Consider the following 21542-nt stretch of genomic DNA (forward strand, 5'->3'; position numbering starts at 1 on the left):
ACATTCCCATTGGGTGCTGAGGCCATGTCCTAGCCCCTACTGAACAAAGCCTTTCCTACGGGTCAGAATATTCCAAGCCTTTCATGGGCTCTCTGGGAGAAACATCTCTTATTATACCCAGACAGTAGGTCCCTCTAAAGAATTTTAAACTCTGCTAAGCTGAAAGACTGAGAATAAGACTTGCTCATCAATATTAATAAGTAGGTTACTGAGAGCACGCATGTCTTCTATGTGCCTTCATTTTTGGTTCAAATTAAAACCTTCCTAGAATGACATGAAAATCAGAGCTCATTCATTATGGTGTGTGACCTCGCTGAGTTCTTGTTTTTAAATTCAGTAAAATACCATATGTGCCTGTCGAGTTGGTGCGTATATGTGAAAACACTCATCCGTCTCTGAAAGATGGCCTTTTAGGGGATAAGAAACAGAGATAACTTCTTTGAGTAAAGCTAAGGAAGGAGAAGGGAAACTTGCATGAGTGGGATACAGCTGCCTTCTAGTCTGTGGGTACTGGCACAGATGCTGAGTTACATAGAAGGTGGTAAGTTATTTTAATGAACTTTTATGGTCAGGAAGTAATTTTTTCCTTATTGACTCAACTTATCTCTAGGTATATCATGACATTAAGTGTTACCAGATAGCAACACATCAATGTCATTAAAAAAAAAAAGATGGAAGGACTTTTCTAGAATAAAATACATTAAATAGACATAACAACCAAATGTGATCTTTGATTGCATCCTGGTTATCTTCTTCTATTCCAAAATGTCTTAGACTAGGATTTGTTCTGTAAAATTTAGATTCAGTCAAAAGGCTGCACTCAAGGATCCAGAAGGCCACATGCAGCCCCCAGGCTGCAGGTTCCCCACCCCTGGACTCGGTATTTCATAAATAGTAGACATTTACATCTCACAGTTATGGAGGCTGGAAAGTCCAAGATCAAGGCACCAGCAAATTTGGTGTCTGGTTAGTCCTGCTCTCTGCTTCCAAGATAGTGCCTTCTTGCTTCATCCTCACACAGCAGAAGGGCAAAAAGAGACAAACTCCCTCCCTCAAGCCCTTTTATGAAGGCACTAGTTCATAAGGGTGGAGTCTACATGAACTAATCATCTCCTAAAGGCCCCACCTCTTAATACTACTGCTTTGGGGATTAAGTTTCGACATTAATTTTGGATGGACACAAACCATAAGCATTGGCTTTTTTCATCCTCTTTCTTTTCTCATGTCAAATGAGTAATGTGCCAACGCTATAACAAGATTTGAGTGAGGCCTCATTTGACCCATGCTCGTGAAAACCCAATCATGATACTTAAATGAACTACAAAAGCATCCCGCGGCACTGGTTTTTTTAACCAAACAACTGTAACCTTTCTGTGTGTTTGAAAATTTTCAAAATAAAATGTTGAAGGGAAAAACAAAAATATCCTAGCTCTAGCTTAAAGAAAAATTACCTGGGGTTACAGTTTGGGGGTAACTCAGAGAGAGGGAGTCAGCTTAAAACTTGTTTTACGGCTGGAGATGGGAAGGGACAGCTTTGAGGAGGGGCTGTGGTAGCTGCCATGCCTGTGGGGCTGCTGAGAAAATCCTGAGGTTCCTGGGGAAGCAAAGTAGAATTTCCTAAAAACATAATGGATGGAGAGAAGAAAACATGTGATGGCCGTGATGGCCCTGATGCCATGTATGTCAAATTGATATTGGTTATCTTCTGATGGTCATGAATTTATTGTAAACAGAGAATATGCACTAACATCAGTGGCCCGGGTCAGTCTGCTGAGAATGAAACCCATGAAGTCAATTTTAGAGAGATCCCGTCACATGTGCTATATCAAAAGTATGCATGTATTTCACCTACAAGGTTCGATACACTAACAGCTCCACGGAGATTCCTGAATTCTCAAATGTACCTGAAATTGCACTGAAACTGCTGTCGGCTGCGAACTTCCTAGATGGTTAAATAAAATCAATTATAATAAACTGTTAATTTTTTCAGTATTTAATGCCTTGTAGTTCAGTTAGCAATTTTTTCATATAGAGCATGTTGCCTTGTATGTAATTGAACTATAGAGTTCATTGCAAAGCAGATTATCTTCTGTTTTTCCGCATAGCAATCAGGGTTGAAATTTGCTTGCTACATCAACAAATCAAGGACATTTTCACAAATAGAAATAAATAAATATGCCACAGAAAAACTTGTTTTATAAAAGAAGCAGGATTACAGCTCTGCATATTTTTGCTAAGATACTTGGCACAATGCCTTAGAGGAGCTTAAAAAATACTTTCTTAAGGGCTGAGATTTAAAATAGAGAAACTTACAAGGGAAGAGGGTGAAGCTTGCTCCTGGTTATGAAACATGTTCATCAGCCTGACACTTTAATTACACCTTCTTTGGAGTCCATAGTATATTGTGCTCATTAATTCCCAATCAGAGGTTTGAGTCATCAGAATAAATCTGCAGGATTTACGCACAGAGTTTGTTACTGAGCAGCCCGGCTTTATGTTTCCAGGAGTATGATACATGACACCCTCTCTGCCCTTTCACTGCTGATGCGTCTCCAGTTTTTTCCAAGCCAAAAGCAAAGCCCAAGATTAGAGCAACGTATATTTAAGGGTGTGTTTGTGCAGATGCTGGTTGGGACAAGAAGACAAATGTAGGAGTGGTTAGATGCTGAGAACAATGTGGAAACTCTTCTGGGGAAAGAAAACATTTCTGGTAGGAGACATTAAAGTGAACGTCTATGTATAACCCTAACAGTTTCACCACGGAGTGGGTATACATACTCAGGGGGTGTGTGTGTTGGGGTGGGGTGGGGGGTATCTTCACAAAATGACACCGAAACCTGACTGCAGTTCTTTTGAGAAGAGGACTTGGAGGTGTCTCAGGGGTGGGGAAAAGATAGAAGATTGGGTCTCTTCTGGACTTCAGGGAAGAACGACGAAACCAAAGGGAAACAATCCAAGGCAGGTTAATGAATTCATTCTGATAGTCGTGAATTCAAAGTAGATTCTAATCAGTTCCACTCCCCGCCCCCCCCAGCCCCCCAGCCCCGCCTTCTGTTTGCAGAAGCGGCACTAAGCAGGATTCCCCGAGCTGCATCATCACTCCCTGCGATTTGCTGTCCCAGGAAATTCTCCTGCCTCACCCCGGAATCCGTGTTGGACTCTCCTCTGGCTGGGCTGTTCCTCGCCAGCCACCCCGAGACGCCCCGCGCGCCAGGCAGCACCCCTGGGCTCTCACGGCCGGCCCGGGCTGCAGCGTGGGGAGGGGTCCGGGAGCCAGCCAACTCGGGAAACTTCGCGGCCAGGGATGACTGGGGTTTTCGGGCTTCCCCAGCCTGCCCTCGCCGGGCCACGCGGCACGGCCACCGTCGCCGCGCCCGGGCCCGGCAGGTTCTGAGCCGCGGAGACCCGGGCAGCGGCCGGCAGTGGCGCTTTGCCGCCGGATGCCCCCGGCACGCGGCCGGCCGCAGCCAGCCCCGGGCTCCCGGTGGGGGACGGCGAGTGCGGGGAGACTTTGCGCCACGATGCTTTGTTTTCCTGCCGCAGGGACGCCAGGCGGCCTCTTTCCACCAGACTTAACCCGCCCGAAGCAATAGCTATGGAAGTTGCCGCGGCCCCGAGGGTCAGGGAACCGCTCGGCGCGGCGTCGCTCGTGGATGGTTTTTCTCTGCACAGACCACTTCTTTCCTTCTTTGGGTAAGTGGAAATCCAGTCTGTAAATAACCAAAGGGCAGAATTGAAGGTGATGGAAGGGGGTTGCAGTAACCCAAAGGGTTAATGTGCTAAGTTTTCTTAGGAAGGGGTCTTCCCCTCCACCCCTCCACCCCAGCCCGCAACCCCTGAGCACTCGTATGGTCTGTGCCAAATACGCAGTTGAGGAGGAGTTGGATTTGATTTCAGGCACTTTGGCGGAGAGGGTGCTGGTATTTATTTACTTCTTTATTTTTGGCGGATTTTTTTTTTTCCCCTGTGCCCACTGAGTTGTCTTTGTCCACATCCTAAGAAGGGAGAATGGAAGTAGAGGTGAGAGAAATCCCCAGGCGTTGGTGGTGGGAAAAGGGAAGGGGGCAAGGCACCCAGTGATTTAGCAGAGGGATGATCATAAAGGCCAGTGACTAGCGCCAGTCTGTAACCCAGACCAGGAGCACTAGACCCTGGCCCTGCTCCCCCTACCCCACTCTACCCCAAACCTCCCCAGCCCCGCAGTGATGTCCTGCTCATGCCATTCTGGAGAAGGTCCTTGGCTACCCAGGGACCAAAATAACTTCTAATGAGGATCGACAACCTGTCTTGCATGCCAGGGATGCTCAATAAATGTTTGTTGATTGTCTGAAGACTGATGCATCCTAAGGCTGCATTTTTTTTTTTTTTTTTTTTTTGCCACAGGAATTTTCCTTGGACAGTGAACTAATTCCCTGATGTAGAGACCCTGGAAAGCAAGGATAGCCCAATTCAAAGGAAGAGAGGCTGGAGTCTTAGATAACATAATATTTAGCTCTTCATTACCCAAAACAACCCATCTGATAGCGTCAGGGCCAGATTCATGTGTTCTAGGGGCCAGATGAGTCTACAAGGTTCTGGCATAGAGAACGTGGGCCTTTGGGTCTCGCAAACTCTGGTTTGAATCTACTGTGCTGTGACCTTGGGAGTGTTTATCTCTCCGAGCCTTGATCTTCTCATCTGTAAAAGGAGGCCAGTTAGAGCTTCCCCAAAGTGATGCAGGGAAAATGAATGGAGAGGGATATGAGAAGTGAAGGGGGCATTCAATAAATGTCAATCTTGCCTCCCCATCCTCAGAGGATTCAGGAGAAAGGGCATCTTTCTCTGCTGACACCCCTTGCTGACTCTGATGCAGGTAAAAACATTGTATTGCAGTGACTGGGCTGGACTCCAACTGCCTGTGAACAGTTAAGGAGGAGAGAGAGGATAGAGCAAGGGTTGCAAGCCTTTTTTAAGGAGCTTGGCAGCAGTTCCCTTTGGACTTGAGAACAGAATTTACATACATGCTGATGTCCCTGAGGGCATGGCTGGGAGAAGTAGAGATTCCTTGTTTGTCTCATCATCCTTTCAGTTTTCATCTAGTAGTGGAAGGCAAAGTGTGGAAACAGAGTCTAAGAAGGCGGTTCTGAAGCATCTGGGGAACCTGCCAATTAGACTGGCACCGGTTTTTCCTGAAAGGGGGTCTGCAGAGAACTCGGGGCTCCAGCCTGGGCTGCCTGTAGGGTCAGTGACAGAGCACTTACCAACCCTCCCCACAGACCGCAGTGGACCTCTGTGGATCTTGTCCTGGGACTCAGAAACCTGGATGTCACAGTGGGGGATGGATGGTGAGAAAGATGCTGCTGACACAGGGCTCCCCAGAAGCCGCAAGGAGCCCTAGAGTGACATGTAAATCAGAGATCAACTGCTGGTGTAGGGTTTTAAGCCCACAGCTGGCAGGCTTGGAAATGAGCTGGGCAGTCGCTTGCTATTTTATAAGTAAAGGCAATAACAATCTAATTTGGCCACAAACAGATAGGCCATGTCTATCTTGTTCCCTGTCTTGTGGCCAGCACTTAGCGCAGTGATGGACATAGAAAGGTCCCAATATATATGTCGAATGAACAATAAATTTTAGTAACCTTATCTGTATGCCAGAGGACGGACTTAAACTACTTCCTATCCAACATTGCCATATGCAATTCATGCCTTCATTTATTAAATATTTCTTGAGCATCTACTACACGCAACGCTCCGTTGCTAGGCATCCGAAGGAATTTGTCAGCATCATTCACGTTGACACTTGCAGTGACCCCTTCAAGAGCACCTCAGCACCACCTGGCATTTCAGGAGGCTGAGGCCCCTTCCACAAAACCCTGTGGGGTTTCAGTCAGGGGCGCTGAGGAGTGGGGGATGAGGAGAATGCTCCAGGTTTAGCCTCTTTCTGGGAACATGGCTGGGGTCCCTTCGCACCCGCCCCTGCTGCGTCTCCGGGCTCCCGGGCGGCCGACTCCCGAAACTGCCGGGTCTTGGCAACTCCGCTGTCCTCCGGGGCCGCCGCGCCTCTCTCCAGCCCTCTTTCCAGCCTCGGATCTGCCGCCCCAGTCGGGCTGCAGGTAGCTGGGGAAGGGACCAAGCCGCGCCTGGGGAGCGAGGCTTCCCCGGGCGGAGAGAGCGCAGGCGACGCGGAGCGGTCCCAGAACAAAAGGCTCATGGCTGGCACCAGCCTCCTCGGAGTGCGGCGGGGACGTGGGTTCGGGGCTCCGGCGGGAGAACCAGGCGCGGGAAGAGACAGGAGGGGAAAAATGAAGTGAGAAAAGAAGGGGAGGGGGATCCCCAGGGTGGGAGAGGTGAGAAGAGGTGACCCTCCGAGGCTGAGGTCTGCGGCGGGGCCGCAGCGGCCCTTCCTCCGCCTCCTGCAGCGCCTTCCAGGCAGCCAAGCGTGTCTCCGGCTGCAACTCCAGCGAGCGCGCCGCGGCCGCCTCCACGCCCGCCCGCCGGCCGGCCGAGCCAGTAAGTAGCGGCGCGCCCGCCGCTCGCTCCCCCGCCCGCCGCGGCTCTCCTGACGCCGCACCCGCCGCCTCCCGCCGCCCCGCGGGCAAGTCCGCGGCCGCCCGCTGCCGGGGGGCCCGGCGCCGGGGTCTCAGCGCGGTTCCCGGCCGGGCGCCTCGGTCCACTGCGCGCCCCGCGCCCTCCAGCCGTGGCGCGGCGTCTGCGGCGCGCGGTGGGGCGGGTCGCCCTCGCAGCGCGCTCCCCGGGCGCCGCGCCACCCCTACGTCCAATGGCTTTCGGGGAGCGGGGAGTGGGGGGCGTCACCGCGGGCGAGGAGTCGCGGCCGGGGTGGGGCGTGTGCGCTCTGCGCGCCCGAGCGAGGCTGACGTGCCCGCCCGAGCGCGCGCCCGGAGTGTGTGTGCGAGTGTGTGTACGGGAGTGTGTGCGCACACGCCTTCGGGGCCGGAGTGACACTGCAGTGGGCTTCTCCCAGCCCCGGCCTTCCCGCTGCTCAGCCTCCAACCTGCCGGCTTCGCTTTGGGAAGCAGCTTGGCTCTTCCATCTTCCCAAGCTTTCCTTCTCCATCCTTTCATCCGCCCCTCGCCGTTCTTACTTTTCCTTTTTACCCACGGGGCCGCGGCCGGCCACCCCTCAACTGGTGCAAACACCCAGGCTGTCCCCAGTCCTCTCCCAAGCCAGTATTTTCCCACCTGTCTTCCTCTGTTGTTCCTCCACGAGCCAGTCCAAGGCTCCCCCATCCTTGGAAATTGTTTTGTTGGACTGCTGTACCAAGGCGTGTAAAGCTTGCGGACTTTATTATTATTTTGATTCTTTTCATTTCCTCCCCTTCTGGGCAACGGAGCAATGAAATTTCCAATCGAGACGCCAAGAAAACAGGTGAACTGGGATCCTAAAGGTTGGTATTTGCTACTTTTGGCCGCCCTGCCCTGCCTCCATCTCCGGCGTGTGCGCGCTTGCGAGAGTGGAAGCACTCCTGCTCCTGGCTCCGAGTGTCCTGAGGCTGGGAAGCGCGCCTGGGAGCGGCAGCGCGGGCGGGAGGAGGGCGGAGGCAGCGTGGGCTCCGAACCCAGATAGTGCCCGTCATTATCACATAATCATTGTCCCTCCTGGATTGCTGCAAAAATCTATTTAAATAGACCAAACTGGCTGTTTGGCTTAAAATCACACCATATCGGTGTTTGCTTTTGACTTTGAATGTGCTAGTGTGTGTGTGTGTGTGTGTGTCCTTTGTTTCTGGTGATCTTTGTCTCTCTGTTAGATGGGTGGGGTGCCTCCCCCTGGACCTGGAGCTGCGCCGCATGCCCGGGGTGTCCTCAGTGGCAAAAGGTTTCCTGGCAGCAAGTGGGGTTCCATCTGCAGCAGCCGTCCCTGGGGGTGGCCCTTCTCGTAGGGCATGCAGAATAATGGAGCCCATGGGGCCTCCCGAGTGAGTCTTCGCTCAGTCTTTTTACCAAACCTGGCAGCTAGTTAGGCTTAGGTTGGAGCAGAAAGGGGAGGAGGGGTGGTTTGCGAGAAGGGTGGGGCCAGCAAGGTCTCAGGAGGGGCACGCAGGGTGCCCGCCCGAGAAGCGGTGCGGTTTACACGCTTTTATGAATGTTGGATCGTGTTTCCCCTTGGCGCAAAAGGGAGTGATTAAGACAGATTTGTGTGTGCCTAGCGTCGGCCACCGTGTCTGTCATTAGCATACAGATGTTAAGGCTCCTCATGAGTGATCAGTATGGGAGCAGAACAAGTTGAAACCGCTTGTCCGGTTGTGACAAGAATGCTCTTTAGCATTGCTCTCAGCTCATCTGAAGGCAAGTCTGGCTAGGCAACGCCTCTGTGTGTATTACGGTTGAAATTCGTTTATTCGAGGTGTGTGTGTTTAATGTTCTTTGTGAACGCTTTTCTTCTTTTTATCCAAACTGGAATGAAGAAACATGCTTATTTGTTAAGGTCCTATGAATTGACTGGCTGTTGGAGAGTGAGTGAAGAGGTATTGCATTTTTTAAACACTGAAGCTGTGACATCTTAGTTGCAACCCAATCTTCTATTTGTTTTTTTTAAAATTTTTTTAAAAATCTCTGGAAATATGGAAGTGTGCCTTGGCTTTTGGTGGAGGAGAGATCCCTGCAAAATATATGTATCGAATACCTACTGTATACCAAGCTCTATCCTAAGCACTGGAGACACAGTCAGAACAGGACAGAAAAAAGCTCTGCCTTCTCGAAGTTTACCGTGAGGGAGACAGACCTAAATCAATCATTGCATGGACGAGTGCATAATTAGAAGTTTATGCATAGTCTCCGAAGGAGAGCATCAGAGTTTTAAGAAAGTGTCTGGTAGAAGAGATAGACAGGTACTAAGGAAGGTGGGCAGTCAGGGAAGTCTTCCCTCAGGAGGTGAGGGAACTTAGGCCCATGTAGGTGTTAGGTGTGGAAGGAGGAGGGGAACTGTTGCAGAAGAGGCAACAGCCAGTGCAAAGGTCCTGAGGCAGAAGGAGCATGTGTATTTGAGGAACAGAAAGGAGGTTCCCAGGGCTAGAGTACAGAGCAAGGGAGCTTGTGTTGTTTTTTTTTTTATTATTTCGACATATTATGGGGGTACAGATTTTAAGGTTTCAATAAATGCCCATTTGCCCCTGTCTCCCCACAAGTCTGAGTCTCCAGCATGACCATCCCCAGATGGTGCACATCTCCCTCATTATATATGCATATACCCACCCCCCTCCCCCCTCCCACCTGCCCAATATCCTATTACTGTAGTACCTATGTGACTACTTAGGTGCTGTTCAGTTAATACCAATTTGCTGGTGAGTATGTGTGGTGCTTGTTTTTCCATTCTTGGGAAATTTCACTTAATAGTATGGGTTCCAGCTCTAACCAGGAAAATATAAGATGTGCTATGTCACCATTGTTTCTTAGAGCTGAATAGTACTCCACGGTATACATATACCACATTTTATTAATCCATTCTTGGATTGATGGGCACTTGGGCTGTTTCCACAGCCTTGCAATTATGAATTGTGCTGCTATAAACATTCGAGTGCAGGTGTCTTTTTTGTAGAGTGTCATTGGATCTTTTGGGTAGATGCCCAGCAATGGGATTGCTGGATCAAATGGTAGATTCACTTGTATCGCTTTAAGGTATCTCCATATTGCTTTCCACAGAGGTTGAACTAGTTTGCAGTCCCACCAGAAGTGTAGGAGTGTTCCTCTCTCTCCTCAGAGCTTGTGTTTTGAGATGTGACTGGGGGATCCACAGGGTGGACCCAAAGCCCCTGTGCTGCTGGAAGTGGGGTAGTGTCGTGGGGTGGGAGGAGGAATGTGGTCTTTATCTGAAGCCACTGAAGAGTTTCAAGCTGAGGAGCAACATGATCTGAACTAAGTTTCAAAACAGGTGATACGTGGCTGTTGAGGACATGAGGGTCCAGATACAGTGGTGGCCTGGGCCAGGGTGCTTGCTGTGGGCAAGGAGTAGTGGACGGAGCAGGGAGCTGTGCTGGACAGTGTGGTGGAAGGGTTGGAATGAATGGGACGGCAGCCAGGGCAGGACTAGCCTTGAGGAAAAGCTCCTGAGTTCAGTCAAGGGCTTGTTGAGTGGGAGATGTCCCTGAGGCATCCAAGGGTGTGTCAAGTGGGCAGCTGTCTAAACGGTGGGGCCAGGGACTTCAAAGAACTCTGGTAGAGAGGCAGTGCTGTGCGACTGATTTTGTGAGCTGGGCTTGGCTCTTCATATATATGTAGAATGATCATCATTCTATATATTTGTGTCACAGTGAGAAGCACAGGTGAATTTTACACATTTTACAGCCTGACACAGTGAGGGGAAAAGTGTGCAAATAGCATCTACCGTTACCTCCAGTGGTGCTAAAAATGAAAAGATTTTAATAAAAATAACAGCATTTAACGAGCAATCATTGCATGCCAGGTGTTTAATTGTACATTATTTCAGGTAATTATTTTCACAGTACTTATCTGATGGTATAAGTGTTATTGTCCCATTTGGCACTTGATTGCCATCATGATATCAACACCACTGAGCTGCCTTCCAGTGAGGTTGTGACTTTATGCACAGTTAGTTATTCCTGAAGGTGGGGGTGACACTAGCCTTTCCTAGCCAGGGAGTGGAGGCAGGAGGAGGGTAGGGAGGGACGGTGGCATATCTCACATTTGTATAGAATTATGTGTCAGGTACTGGTCTAATGCTTTAGGTATATTAATCTCTGCAAAATATTTTATAATAAATTAATCTTCAAAAAAAATCTCAGGAGGGAGACATTATCCTAATTCTACAGATGAGGGAACTGCGGAACAAAGAGGTTGAGTAACTTGCTCAACATTGCATAGCTAGTAGGTGGTAGGACAGGACTAGAATCCGGGCTCTTCAACACTCAACTCATCTGTGTCTTTTAAGTTATTGGGACCTCTGGCTCCTACTGGTGAGATTTCCAAAGTCCAGGGACTGGAGAAGCTTGTTGGGAGGAGAAAAAGGAGAAGACAGAGGATGAGGAGGAAGAAGAATCAGAAGACAGAATGACAGAAAAGTGGAGGGGAGGAAGGAGAAATAGGAGCGAGGCAGTGATTCAGCTTTTCCTTAGTCCTTCCTTTCTCCACTAATCCATCTAGCCAATAACGTCTTTATGTCTATGTGTAGTTGACGAGGCACTGGCCACTGGAAACAGTTTGTTTCTGTCCTGGAGGTTCAGGTTTACATGGACCAAGTGTGGTTAGCAGGGCCAAGAGGAAGGGGAACCCAGGATTCTAAGGGAAAAGTGGAGGGACAGTTCCCATTACGCAGACTGTAGGATTTGGCTGTCAACAGACTTGAACCTGTAGGTGGAGGTGCTCATGAGTCGTGGAAGGAAGTTGTAATTATGATGTTTTGCTTACAGCCTCATTTACCTGACAGTTTAATAGCACAAAATGAAGGTGGTTTGAGAATAGATTGGTTTTGATTGCACTTGGGTGAATTAAGCAAAGCACTGTCAAGAGGTGTAGGTGAAAAAATAAGACCTAAGTGTAAAATGATTAGTCTCTGGTGAGCTATGGCTTTCTTCCATACTCATAGAGCAGAACCTTCAACAAAGAGAGGTACTGTTTGTGTAAGACCTACACAAAAGTAGATTGGCATGAAGTCTTAGCTTTCATTGCAGAATTTATGTGCATTTTAAACCACCAGGATCACTTGTTGGTGATTTTTTTGCTTAAAATTGGTATTTGCTTCTTGCTTATGTACATCAAGAGCTTTAAAAAAACCAACAAGGTCAGCAAACAGTAATTCCCTGACTAGAGACAAGCAGATCAATATGGTGTAAAAAACTCCGGATGTGGGGGCAAAAGAATTATGTTTTACAACCAGCTGTAGCAATAATTAGCTGTGCCACTTTGGGCTGCTCATGTGGCTTCTCTGGGCTTCACTTTCCTCCCATGTGGAAAGGGGCCATTGACATTGCCTTTGTCTACCTCTTCGACTTTGTCTCTGGCACTTGCCCCCTTGATCAGACCTTTGGGCCAGTTGGCTTCCTTTTGTTTCTCAAATAGATCACACTTGTTCCTGTCTCAGGGCTTTTGCACTTGCAGTTTTCCCTGCTTGTAATGTATGTTCACATGGCTGGCTTCCTTCCATCATTAGAATCTCAGCGCAAATGTCCTCCTGTTAACAAGAGCTTCCCTGTCCCATCTTTGCCCACTGTGTCTCTTTCTATTATGTCTACTGCTCAGTTGCCTTCTTGGTATTTGCCAGGATCTGAAACCGTCTTACTTACTCATGGGTCACAGTTGATGCCATCCTCCTTCACTAGCACGTGAGCTTCTTGACTTTCTCTGTCTTGTTCATTGTCGTACTCCCAGTGGCCCGGGAAGTGCCTGGCACACAGTAGACGCTCAGTAACACTTCACTGAATGAATGGGTGGTTGGCAGGATGGATTGGAGAGGGTTGAAGGCTTTATGCATTGCAGAAATTCCAGGACTCCTGTAAGCTACAAATGGCAAAGTACAAATAAGAAAAAAGGGAGGGATATCCCTAGGGAGTGGGGTATCAGAAAGGACAGTAATATTCCCACTGCCTTGCAGGCTGCCAGCCCTCTAAAGCCTCTGGTGGATTGTTTTCCTTCTTTTCTTATCTTCCACCAGAAAAGAGTAGGCTGCATGGGACTGGGGTGGGTGTGGGTCGGTGGACAGATCTAGCCCAACACAGGTGGTCAGTGTGCAATGAATACTTTGGCTCATATTAGGCATTGGAGTGTGGCTATTTCTAGGTACTTTAATCCATTTAAGAAAGAAGCAAAGCTGTAGAAACTGGAGCCAGGTTGTTTTTAAAGCTACGCTTTTAGTGCACACTTTAATACAGCCTTCCAGAGAGGCCCATACCTTGTGTGTACAGCACCTTTCAGTTTACAGAACGCTTTTTACAAATGATCTCATTTGTTCTTTAAACAACCCTATTTTTGTAGATATCAGAATCTTAGATTAACTGATGTGTAAACTAAGAGGTAGAAAGGATAAGTGATTTATTTGGGGGCACAAAGCTGCAAACAGGCAGAGCTGGGGCCCACCGAGTCCTTTTGATGTGTACATCCAGGGCAGTTTCCTTTAGGCTTTTCTTTCTTCCATGGTCTTTGTCCGTTCCACACTCTTCTTCCATTCTTTCATACCCAAAAGTGTATTCAAAGCTTTCTCCGAGAGATTTAGAGGAAGTAGTCTCTCTGTTGATCAGTGAATCTTTAGTTGAAGGCTGTTTTCAGTAGGTTGTACTTAGTTGCACAGGCTGATACTAATGTTATCCTGTGAAGTCTGATGAAGACCCTTGGGTCCCACTTCTGCTGTCCTGGCTAAAAGGAGATTTAGGTCTCTTATGAATGGGAGCCTCATATATTGAACTTGCTAGGTTGCTTAAGTGCTATCTTTGTTAACATGTTTCCAAACACACATTTGCATAGTTTCGATTTTCTGGAAAGAAAATAATTTGTTTTTGATTTAATAGTCAACTTTCAGGAGATAAGCATTCCAAATGGGATTAATAATGTGCCCAAATCACTGCAATTATCCTAGAAAGTACAGAGAAATGATGTTCCAAAGATTGTCTGGGCCAAGATTTGGTTCAGGGTTCCTTTCCAGCAGTGTCTAAGGAGCTTCGTTGTGCTGTTGCCAATCCCAGTGATCACTGGGGAGAATTAAGACTGGACAGGTTGACTTTGCTATTCCATCCCCTTTCCAACATGCCTGTGCTTTGGCTCTTATGGAACCTCACCTTAAATCAGATGCATTTAAAAAATACCATATAGCCTTGCCCCCAGTGGGAAAACTTCAACCACAACTGAGATATGGTTTGAAGTATATTTAACATAGGCACAGTGAGCTGGTGGATTTCTTTTTACCTTAGTCCACAGGAAATTAGAGAAAGAGTTTAATGGTAAAACAGAAAGAAGCCATTTTACTGGTAGCCAATTAGGAGGTTTCAGTTTGGACAGCTCCCTTGGCTGAAGGAGAAAGGTGAATGAAGGTGACAGCCTTTTCCTGTTGTAAAGGGAACTTACTGGGTGACCCAGATAAGGTTAGAATCAGTTAGGGGCTCAGCTCTGCATGGCTTGGTTACAGAATCTACCTAAACGTGGCCCTAGGAGTGCAGTCGCTGTGTTGGTTACACCCACCTGGCTGATGTCTCTCCGTAGGAATCGTGGAGGTGAAAGGGACCTCACATTCTGGATTCTGGTCCTAGGGTTACTCTCACTGAGGACTTTACAGTTTATCTGTGTCAGGCTCATTCCCATCACCCAGAATGGGGAAATAAAGACCTCATATGTACTCTCTAGAACATTTCTTTGTGGTTTGCAGACACAGTTTGAGATATTTTTTCTTCCTCACGAGTGTCTGGGATTGAGTACTATGAATTGAAACTGAAACCTGACTTTCTAATCCTCCATCTAAAGTTGGAGGGAGCGGGTAACCATTGGCTAGGGAGGGTGGAGGTCAGGAGAGGAATTGAGTTCTCTTCCTTTGCCATTCTCACTGCTGAGGAGGTGGGGAGGGAGGGGCACTTGAGGTGGTGGAGGTGGGTTTTGGGGGCTGGGTAGGATTTCAGGAGATTCTAGTTTTTAACTTCAGGTCTCATCACTTCCTTTTCCCATGGAGGTAACTTTGAATCAGAGTAAAAGGGCGGAAAAATGTAGAATTGGAAAGGAACACACCAGATTTGCTGTCCTACGTAAACCAGGGAATCATGAGGAACTTTTTTTTCACTTCCATTGTGCACTCCCCAGCCCAGTTCCTGCAGAGTTCTGCTTTCAATTGCTATCTCTTCTGCAAAGGATCCTTCCTCCACCCCCCACTCAACTACCCAATGTAGGGAGTTGATGGTATTTGCAGTGTAAAAAGAGATGCTTAAAGAGACAATGAAGATTTGCTCAGGTGATAGAGAACCTTTAAGTCACAGTGACCTTTGCAATCCTGATAGGAGAGCTAGTAACAGTTTCACTGCCAGGAAATCAGTTTCTTATGTACTAGCAGACCTGGAGATCCCCCAAATAGTAACACACCAAATATTTTAGCAGAATAAAGATAAATAGTATAACTTATTAAATTTAATGTCATAGGAGCCTGACAGGCAGAATAGAGATGCTTGGTATCTGGTGTGATAAAATATTTGACAACTAAACATTCACTCACTTTGTCATATGAGACAAGAAGTCAGGCACCAAATGCTTAAGAAAAATGGATGGGAGAAAAAGCTTAGAGAGGAAAAGATCCTATTTATTAACTTATTTTTTTTTTCTCTGCAGTTTGGGGACAGTCTGTTGTTACCCATTTTTAACTATGGACTAACCTGGGTTCAATTCTCCTGGATTGTACTGGTGGAGAAGGTTAATTTAACCAAAGGCATTCATTTTTCATGGTGGAATTTGAGGCCATAAGGGAAGCAGTTATGGTAGATCTGGTTCAGCATATACATTCTTACAATAACCTGATAGGAGATAAAATGTATGTTATAGTCATTGAATAAGACCCTGGGCAAAATGTTGCCCTCTGTACCTTATAGGAGCTTAGGGTAGGAAGACTTGGGTTCTAGGGCTGGCTCTGCTGTTCACTACAGAAAGGAGGGAGTTGGGTTGTTGATTGTTAAGGACCCTTCCTTCCCTGATAGTCTTAGATAGCCTAGGTCCTAATTTGAGCTACATCATTTACTAGTGGCTGATTTGGGCGAGTTGCTTCATTTCTCTGGGACTTGCTCTCCTCATCTGTAAGACAGAGATAATTACAGCCAGCACTTCCTTGGTTTGTTATGTGCATTAAATAAAGTGATCCATGCAAAGCTCTTAGAAGAGTGCTGGAGCATCCTAAGGGCCGCAGGAGAGGTACCTGCATTATGCTGTTATCATTGTTGTAGGGGTCAACTTTTGAAGTCAGGGCAGGCTCCAGATCAGCCTCTTGAGAAGCATCTGGTTTACCATCTAGATCATCTGGGAGGGTCTCCCGTAGCAGAGCCCTTCTGGGACTCTCTTAGGCTTCCAGTATTCTTAGTCTAGGTTTAACAACAACAACAACAACAACAACAACAAAAACCTGTTCAACCAGAGAAAAGATCAGTGAAAGAACATGGTTTGGTTTCACAATACTTGTGTGAGTTACTGTTCTGCTAATTTTATTAGCTGTGTGTCTTAGTCCATTTGGGCTGCTGTAACAACATACCATAAACTAGGTAGCTTACAAACAACAGAAACTTATTTCTCACTGTTCCTGCGGCTGGGAAGTCCAAGATCAAGGTGACAGTAGATTTGGTGTCTGGTGAGGGCCCACTTTCTAGCTCATGGAGTCATAAAGTTAGCCCACATCTGGGGAGGAGTGAGGGTGATGAAGCTTACTTGGAAAGCCAGAGTGTCGAAGAATTTGAGGGCATATTTTAAAATCACTGAAGTATTTTAATTTTTTCCCCTATTATTTATTGAACATGTGTTAAGTGCTAGGCTAAGTGCTTTATAGTCATTAGCTCATATAATCCTCTTTAAAATCCAAGGAAACAGGTGAAATTATTAACTCTGCCTTCTGAATGAGGAGGCTGAGGCCTATAGAGCTTAAGTAACTTGCCAAGAGTCACCTAGTTGGTGCCACAACTTGAACCCGGGTCTGTCCGACTTAACTGAGTTCTCACCTCTACCTTGTACCTGCGTTACAGAAATCTGTTTAATTTAGTCTAAGCCTGGATTTTCCACTTAACCACAGAGCCGTGATTTATTTAACTTCATTTTTACCCTTTCTTTCACCCACCGCTTGAAACATTATTCTAGAAAGACAGACAGCATGATGATGATTTAACTAAAATATGAATGTATGGGCTTTTAATAGATCCCAGTGTACCAATCAGTCTGAACTTTTTGTATTATTCAAACACAAAAAGCATCTATTGAGCCTGTCTTATGTGGGCACTCTGCTATGTGTAAATCTGTAAAACATTAACAAAAAACCCCGCCCCACGATTTACCCTGTTATTTCTCACTGTGAAACCCAGAGGCTGAATGTGAAAACTCATAGCCCAACTTCTCTTTACAACCTCCCTTCTTTTACAGATTCAGTGATTGAAAACCCAACCTCTATGGATAAAGCCAGAAAAAACCTAGGATGGCCTCCAGGCAGTAGAAGTGCCAGGGAATGGGTGTCTGGTGCATGTCTGGTCTGTTTCTGCAATGCCTGCGGGCCACACGTCTGCGGTGTGGTGTGGCTGAAACGCAAGTCGGAATGCCGCCGAGATGGCAGGGACAGTGTGCCTGGGGGTGTCGGGCACTCACAGCCAGAAGCCGCTGGTGGAGGGAGGACTGTTAGCACTCCTTGTCATATTTCAAGTAAACATTTTTTTTTTTTTTGACAATCTTGTTGCTTTTTCTGTACATTCTTGAGAAAGTGATTTCCAGGAAGCAGGATGCATGCGATGCCTCAGAGGTTCCCATGTTTCCAAACATGACATGCCCGGCTTATTCCTGAGGTTTATTAATAATATGTTCTGCAGAAAGTTTTTGAGCTTCTGTGCTCTGGGCAGAGGAGAGTGAATAGGGTTTCTTTTGAGTAGCACCGTGGGCTCGAGAACGATCAGGAGCTGGGCATTGTTGAATATGTCACTTCTCACACAAAACAGCAAAGACAGGGTCTGGGACAGGGTGAGAGTGGGGTTGAATGGAGTTGCCTAGAGCCCCAGTCGCGTTAGGCAGCCAGTGCTCATGGCGTCAGTAACCATAGTAACCAAAGTCACCAAGGGGAAGGGGGAAGTATAGGATGCCAATTTTGCTATTGTACACTTTCTGGTTCTGCTGTTTCCCTCTCTACTCTTTCATCCAGAAATTCCCCCCATCCCTCCATTCCCCACCCCCACCCCGCTGAACACAGCGACTGACAATAGTTTCTGCACCAGTGATTTTAACATCCAGCTAACTCTATGTGTTCTGAGGCCCCATTTTCAATTCCTGGATCCACGATAGATTCATTATGATGCAGAATAAGCCACATGCACATAATTTCCCCAGTTTTCCCATTTTTACTATGCAAAATGGGTCATAAGTCATGTAGTGTACATACTCTAGATTTAATTGCAGCTGTACATAACGGTGGAGGATCATGACCCAATATTTCTCGTAACACTCTTGTGCTCACGGTCTGGTTGAGATGTTGAGATTTTTGGATGAGTCCTAAACAAACAGAAAAGCCCTGGTCTCAGTCAGGTGATGTGGATTTTGGTACTGGCTGGATAGCGAGGTGGGGCCTGGTGCCTGGGGGTGGGGAGGTGGGAGGTGGTCAGATTATGCAGGGTAAAGCAGGTCGTATTAAGGAGTTTTGTTTTTCCAGAGAATATGGGAAGGCCTCGAATGGTGTGAAGTGGGAGGATGACACAATCAGATTTCTGTTCTAAAGCTTATTTAAACCACTCGGAAATCAAATGATTGATTCAGCAAATGTTTATGCAGGTTACCTCCTATGTGACAGGCACAGTGCTGGGAGCTGGCCTTACCTGGGTTGACTGTGTTTTCTTGTAGGAATCATAGAAATTGCCAGCAAACGTTTATGCAGGACAAAGCCTTTCTTGACCATCTTTGGCTTATAACCACCAATTCCAAACTTCTGGTTGCAAATGGGAGGTATATCTTAAAGCTATGGCTACCACATTTTCGATTTCTGTTAATTTAAAATAATCTTTCCCCTGGCTTTGTGACACGACCCTTGATTCTGTGATAATTTACATATCTGGAGTCATTGAATCAACAAAGCAAAAATTACCGAGTACTCATATTCTCTTGTACTTCCGACGCCTTTTGGAAGCATGCGGCTATCGGTCCAGCATAATGGGCCCAGTAATAATTGTCCCTCCACACCCACTGTCACTTTGTTCCTGGTGCGTCTGGAGGTATTGTGACATTGGGGTATTTTTCCTTTGACTGTGATGGGACCCCCGCTGGTCGTGTCCTTGTGGCCTCAGCTTGGAAGGCCTCCCGAAGAAAACCTGAATTAATGAGAGGCTGTGAGGTGCTGATCCTTTTCTCTGGCAGGGCGAGGACGCAGTTTCTATAGGAGCGTGGCTGCCTGCTGCTCAGGCAGTAAGCTCTTTGTCCAGCCTCAGTTCTAAAGACGGACAGAGCAGACGGCCACAGGGGGTGGGATCTGAGGAGCCCTGTGAGTCTCTCTCCACACGGGACCCACACCACTCCTTCCCGTGATACCAGGGTGCCTGCAATCTCTCAGCTACTTTATTCATTCACTTGTCGGGCTATTCCATAAATGTGTATTGAATGAGTTCCTGCAGAAATGGGGCTGGGCATTAGACACAGAGAGATGAGGCAGAGAGGTGAGAAAGACCTGTGGCTGGGTACCCAGAGAAGTCACAGTCTAAGCACTGAGACAGGTACGTAGTCAAGTAATTATGATGACACCGTGATAAATGCATTGATGGAGATATGGATTAAAACATCATCTGCGGCACGCATCTTGTTAAAATGTAAATACAGCTCCTCAGGGTAACATGCTAACTCTCAATTACCCGTGAGTCCAGCCAAATTAATCATTTCTGTGAGAGAGCTGGGCCGAGGGAATGGAACACAGGGCTGGTATGTGTTGGTGGCTTGGCGTAAGGCGGGAAAGAGAAAAGTCAAAAGTGTGGGTGACGGTGTGGTGAGGTACCCTGCAGGAAGCAGACTGAGGACCCTGGAAGGTGGGGGTTCCGGGAAGGGAGGGGGAGGGGGCTGAAAGCAAACGTGCACCTGTGCAAATGTTCAGGGCTCGCCCTGCTCATGTTAGACTTGGTTTGGAAACTGGACGGGACTTTTGAGATATCCAAGCCCAGTGAGGCTTCTCAGAGGGCAACGCTGAAGTCCAGATTGGTCAAGTGACTTTCACGTGCCCAGACAGCAAAGAGGGGACAAAGCACATCTTTGAATCTTTGTCTACTAGCCTGCATTATTCAACAGTGCCCCTTATGGCAGCGCCAACAGGTGCCAGGGCCTTTTTTCTCTCCTCCTTTTGGGAAAAAGAATTAATGAAGAGCTACCGGCTCTACTAGAGCCTGGAACATACTGGTTCTGAGATTTCAAACTAAATTCTTTATGTGTTTGTAACAAGTACAGATGTGAGTACATATTCAGCCTCGTGGAGAGGACACCCATTCATTTATTCAGTGAATATTTACCTACTTCCTTCTTTTTGCTGGGCAGAAGAAGGTACCCTACCTTCTAGGCCCTGGAGGTACAGTGATGAGCAAGATGAAGTATCTGCCCTCATGAAACTTACCGTTGAGCCAAAGCTTAGTGTCTCTTACAGATGCTCAGGTCAAGTTCTGCATTTTAAATGTCTGTTTCAGGCACACATTTGACAGGTGAAGGGGTTCAAAGAAATATCATTGTAAGGATGAAAATGACCATTCTGATGTTCCATTGCTCTGTAAAAAAGTGCTTAGTTTGAAAATTTAGTATGGAAAGAGTGTTGATCCTACTGAAGGCAGTGTTTTCAGTTAGAAAATTCAGTGATTTCAAAGTCCTCAGAACTGCCTAGTTTATATTTCAATTTTATGAAGAACCTTTGTTAATTAGAAGTATGTGGCTTGTGCATTTATTCTGGGATAAGACAGGAGTTTGTGTCTTCCCCCACGATGATGGCATGTAAATTCATCTCCAAGGAATTGCAAAAGGCCAAAATGTGAGGGACTTAAATACACAGGCATACACACACACACACACACACACACACACACACACACACACACACACACTTTAGCAGATGGGAACTTTGTGCTACACGTGATTTCCAAAGTGTCTAAATTTACACGTCTTCTGAATAGGGGGAAATTGGGATTTCTGTTTGCTGTGTGCCTGGCAGTTTCTTGGCTGTGTCTGGGCTGCTGGGGCAGCCTGAGGCCAGCAGGGAATCCAAGATGCCAGCCTGGGTTACAAGGGCTTAAGGACGCAGCAGATGTTTGGACCAGCTGTGGTGTCCGCCAAGAATCCAGGGGTAGTGAGAGTCATACCCGGAGTTTGAGGCAGGTGTGGGGCCACACTACCTTGGCCAGGACTCTCAGTGGGGTGGCTGGGACCAGAGAGGTTTCTGCCCTATTTCAAGCTGGTCCTAGAGATCAAGGGACCTGTGGCGGGGGTGTGAGACTTAAAATGAGACCATGCACACAAAGAGCACAGTGCCTGGACACAGGAGTCACCTGATAAATGGTGGTGATGATGATGTTACTGGTAGGTAACACCCATTTACTGAGGGTCTTCCGTGCACCACGCACAGTATGAGCACTCGACACATAAGATATCATTTATTCTTTACAGCAGCTAAGTCCCTTTCCTTGTTCTTCCAGTTAATATCCTAATGTTTAGCCAACCTACCTAGATGTTCATGGCTTCTAAAGAACCTGCCCATAGTGAGGGCTCCATATCTATTTTTTTTAAAACAGCTTTATTAAGCTATAATTTACATACCATAAAATCTCCCTATTTAAAATGCCCAATTCAGTGGTTTTTAGTTTATTCATAGAGTTGCGCAACCGTCATCACTATCTAATCGTGGAACATTTCCATGGCTCTAAAAAGAAACTCCATATCCAT

At 47.0% G+C, this 21542-nt stretch overlaps 1 protein-coding gene and 1 non-coding gene across 3 annotated transcripts in view; one reads left to right on the forward strand and one right to left on the reverse strand.

The window, feature by feature from the left end:
* Positions 1 to 1223: 1223 nt before the first annotated feature.
* LOC142871814 (small nucleolar RNA U13) lies at positions 1224 to 1330 on the reverse strand. Its single transcript, XR_012919996.1, has one exon. It is a non-coding gene; the product is annotated as a small nucleolar RNA U13 (small nucleolar RNA).
* A 1757-nt stretch (positions 1331 to 3087) lies between these two features.
* Positions 3088 to 21542, forward strand: part of KCNK10 (potassium two pore domain channel subfamily K member 10) — a 128750-nt gene continuing 110295 nt past the window's right edge. The window contains exon 1 of one of the 2 annotated variants that reach the window (XM_012773999.2): positions 3088 to 3693. In XM_012773999.2, coding sequence (XP_012629453.2) covers positions 3654 to 3693 — 40 coding nt within the window. In that variant the 5' untranslated portion in view covers positions 3088 to 3653. Of the gene's footprint in view, positions 3694 to 6883; positions 7385 to 21542 lie in introns of those variants that run through there. The other variant, XM_012773998.3, reaches the window with a different exon arrangement.

The sequence above is a fragment of the Microcebus murinus genome, chromosome 6 (assembly GCF_040939455.1).
Source record: "Microcebus murinus isolate Inina chromosome 6, M.murinus_Inina_mat1.0, whole genome shotgun sequence".
In the NCBI taxonomy this organism is placed as follows: Eukaryota; Metazoa; Chordata; class Mammalia; order Primates; family Cheirogaleidae; genus Microcebus; species Microcebus murinus.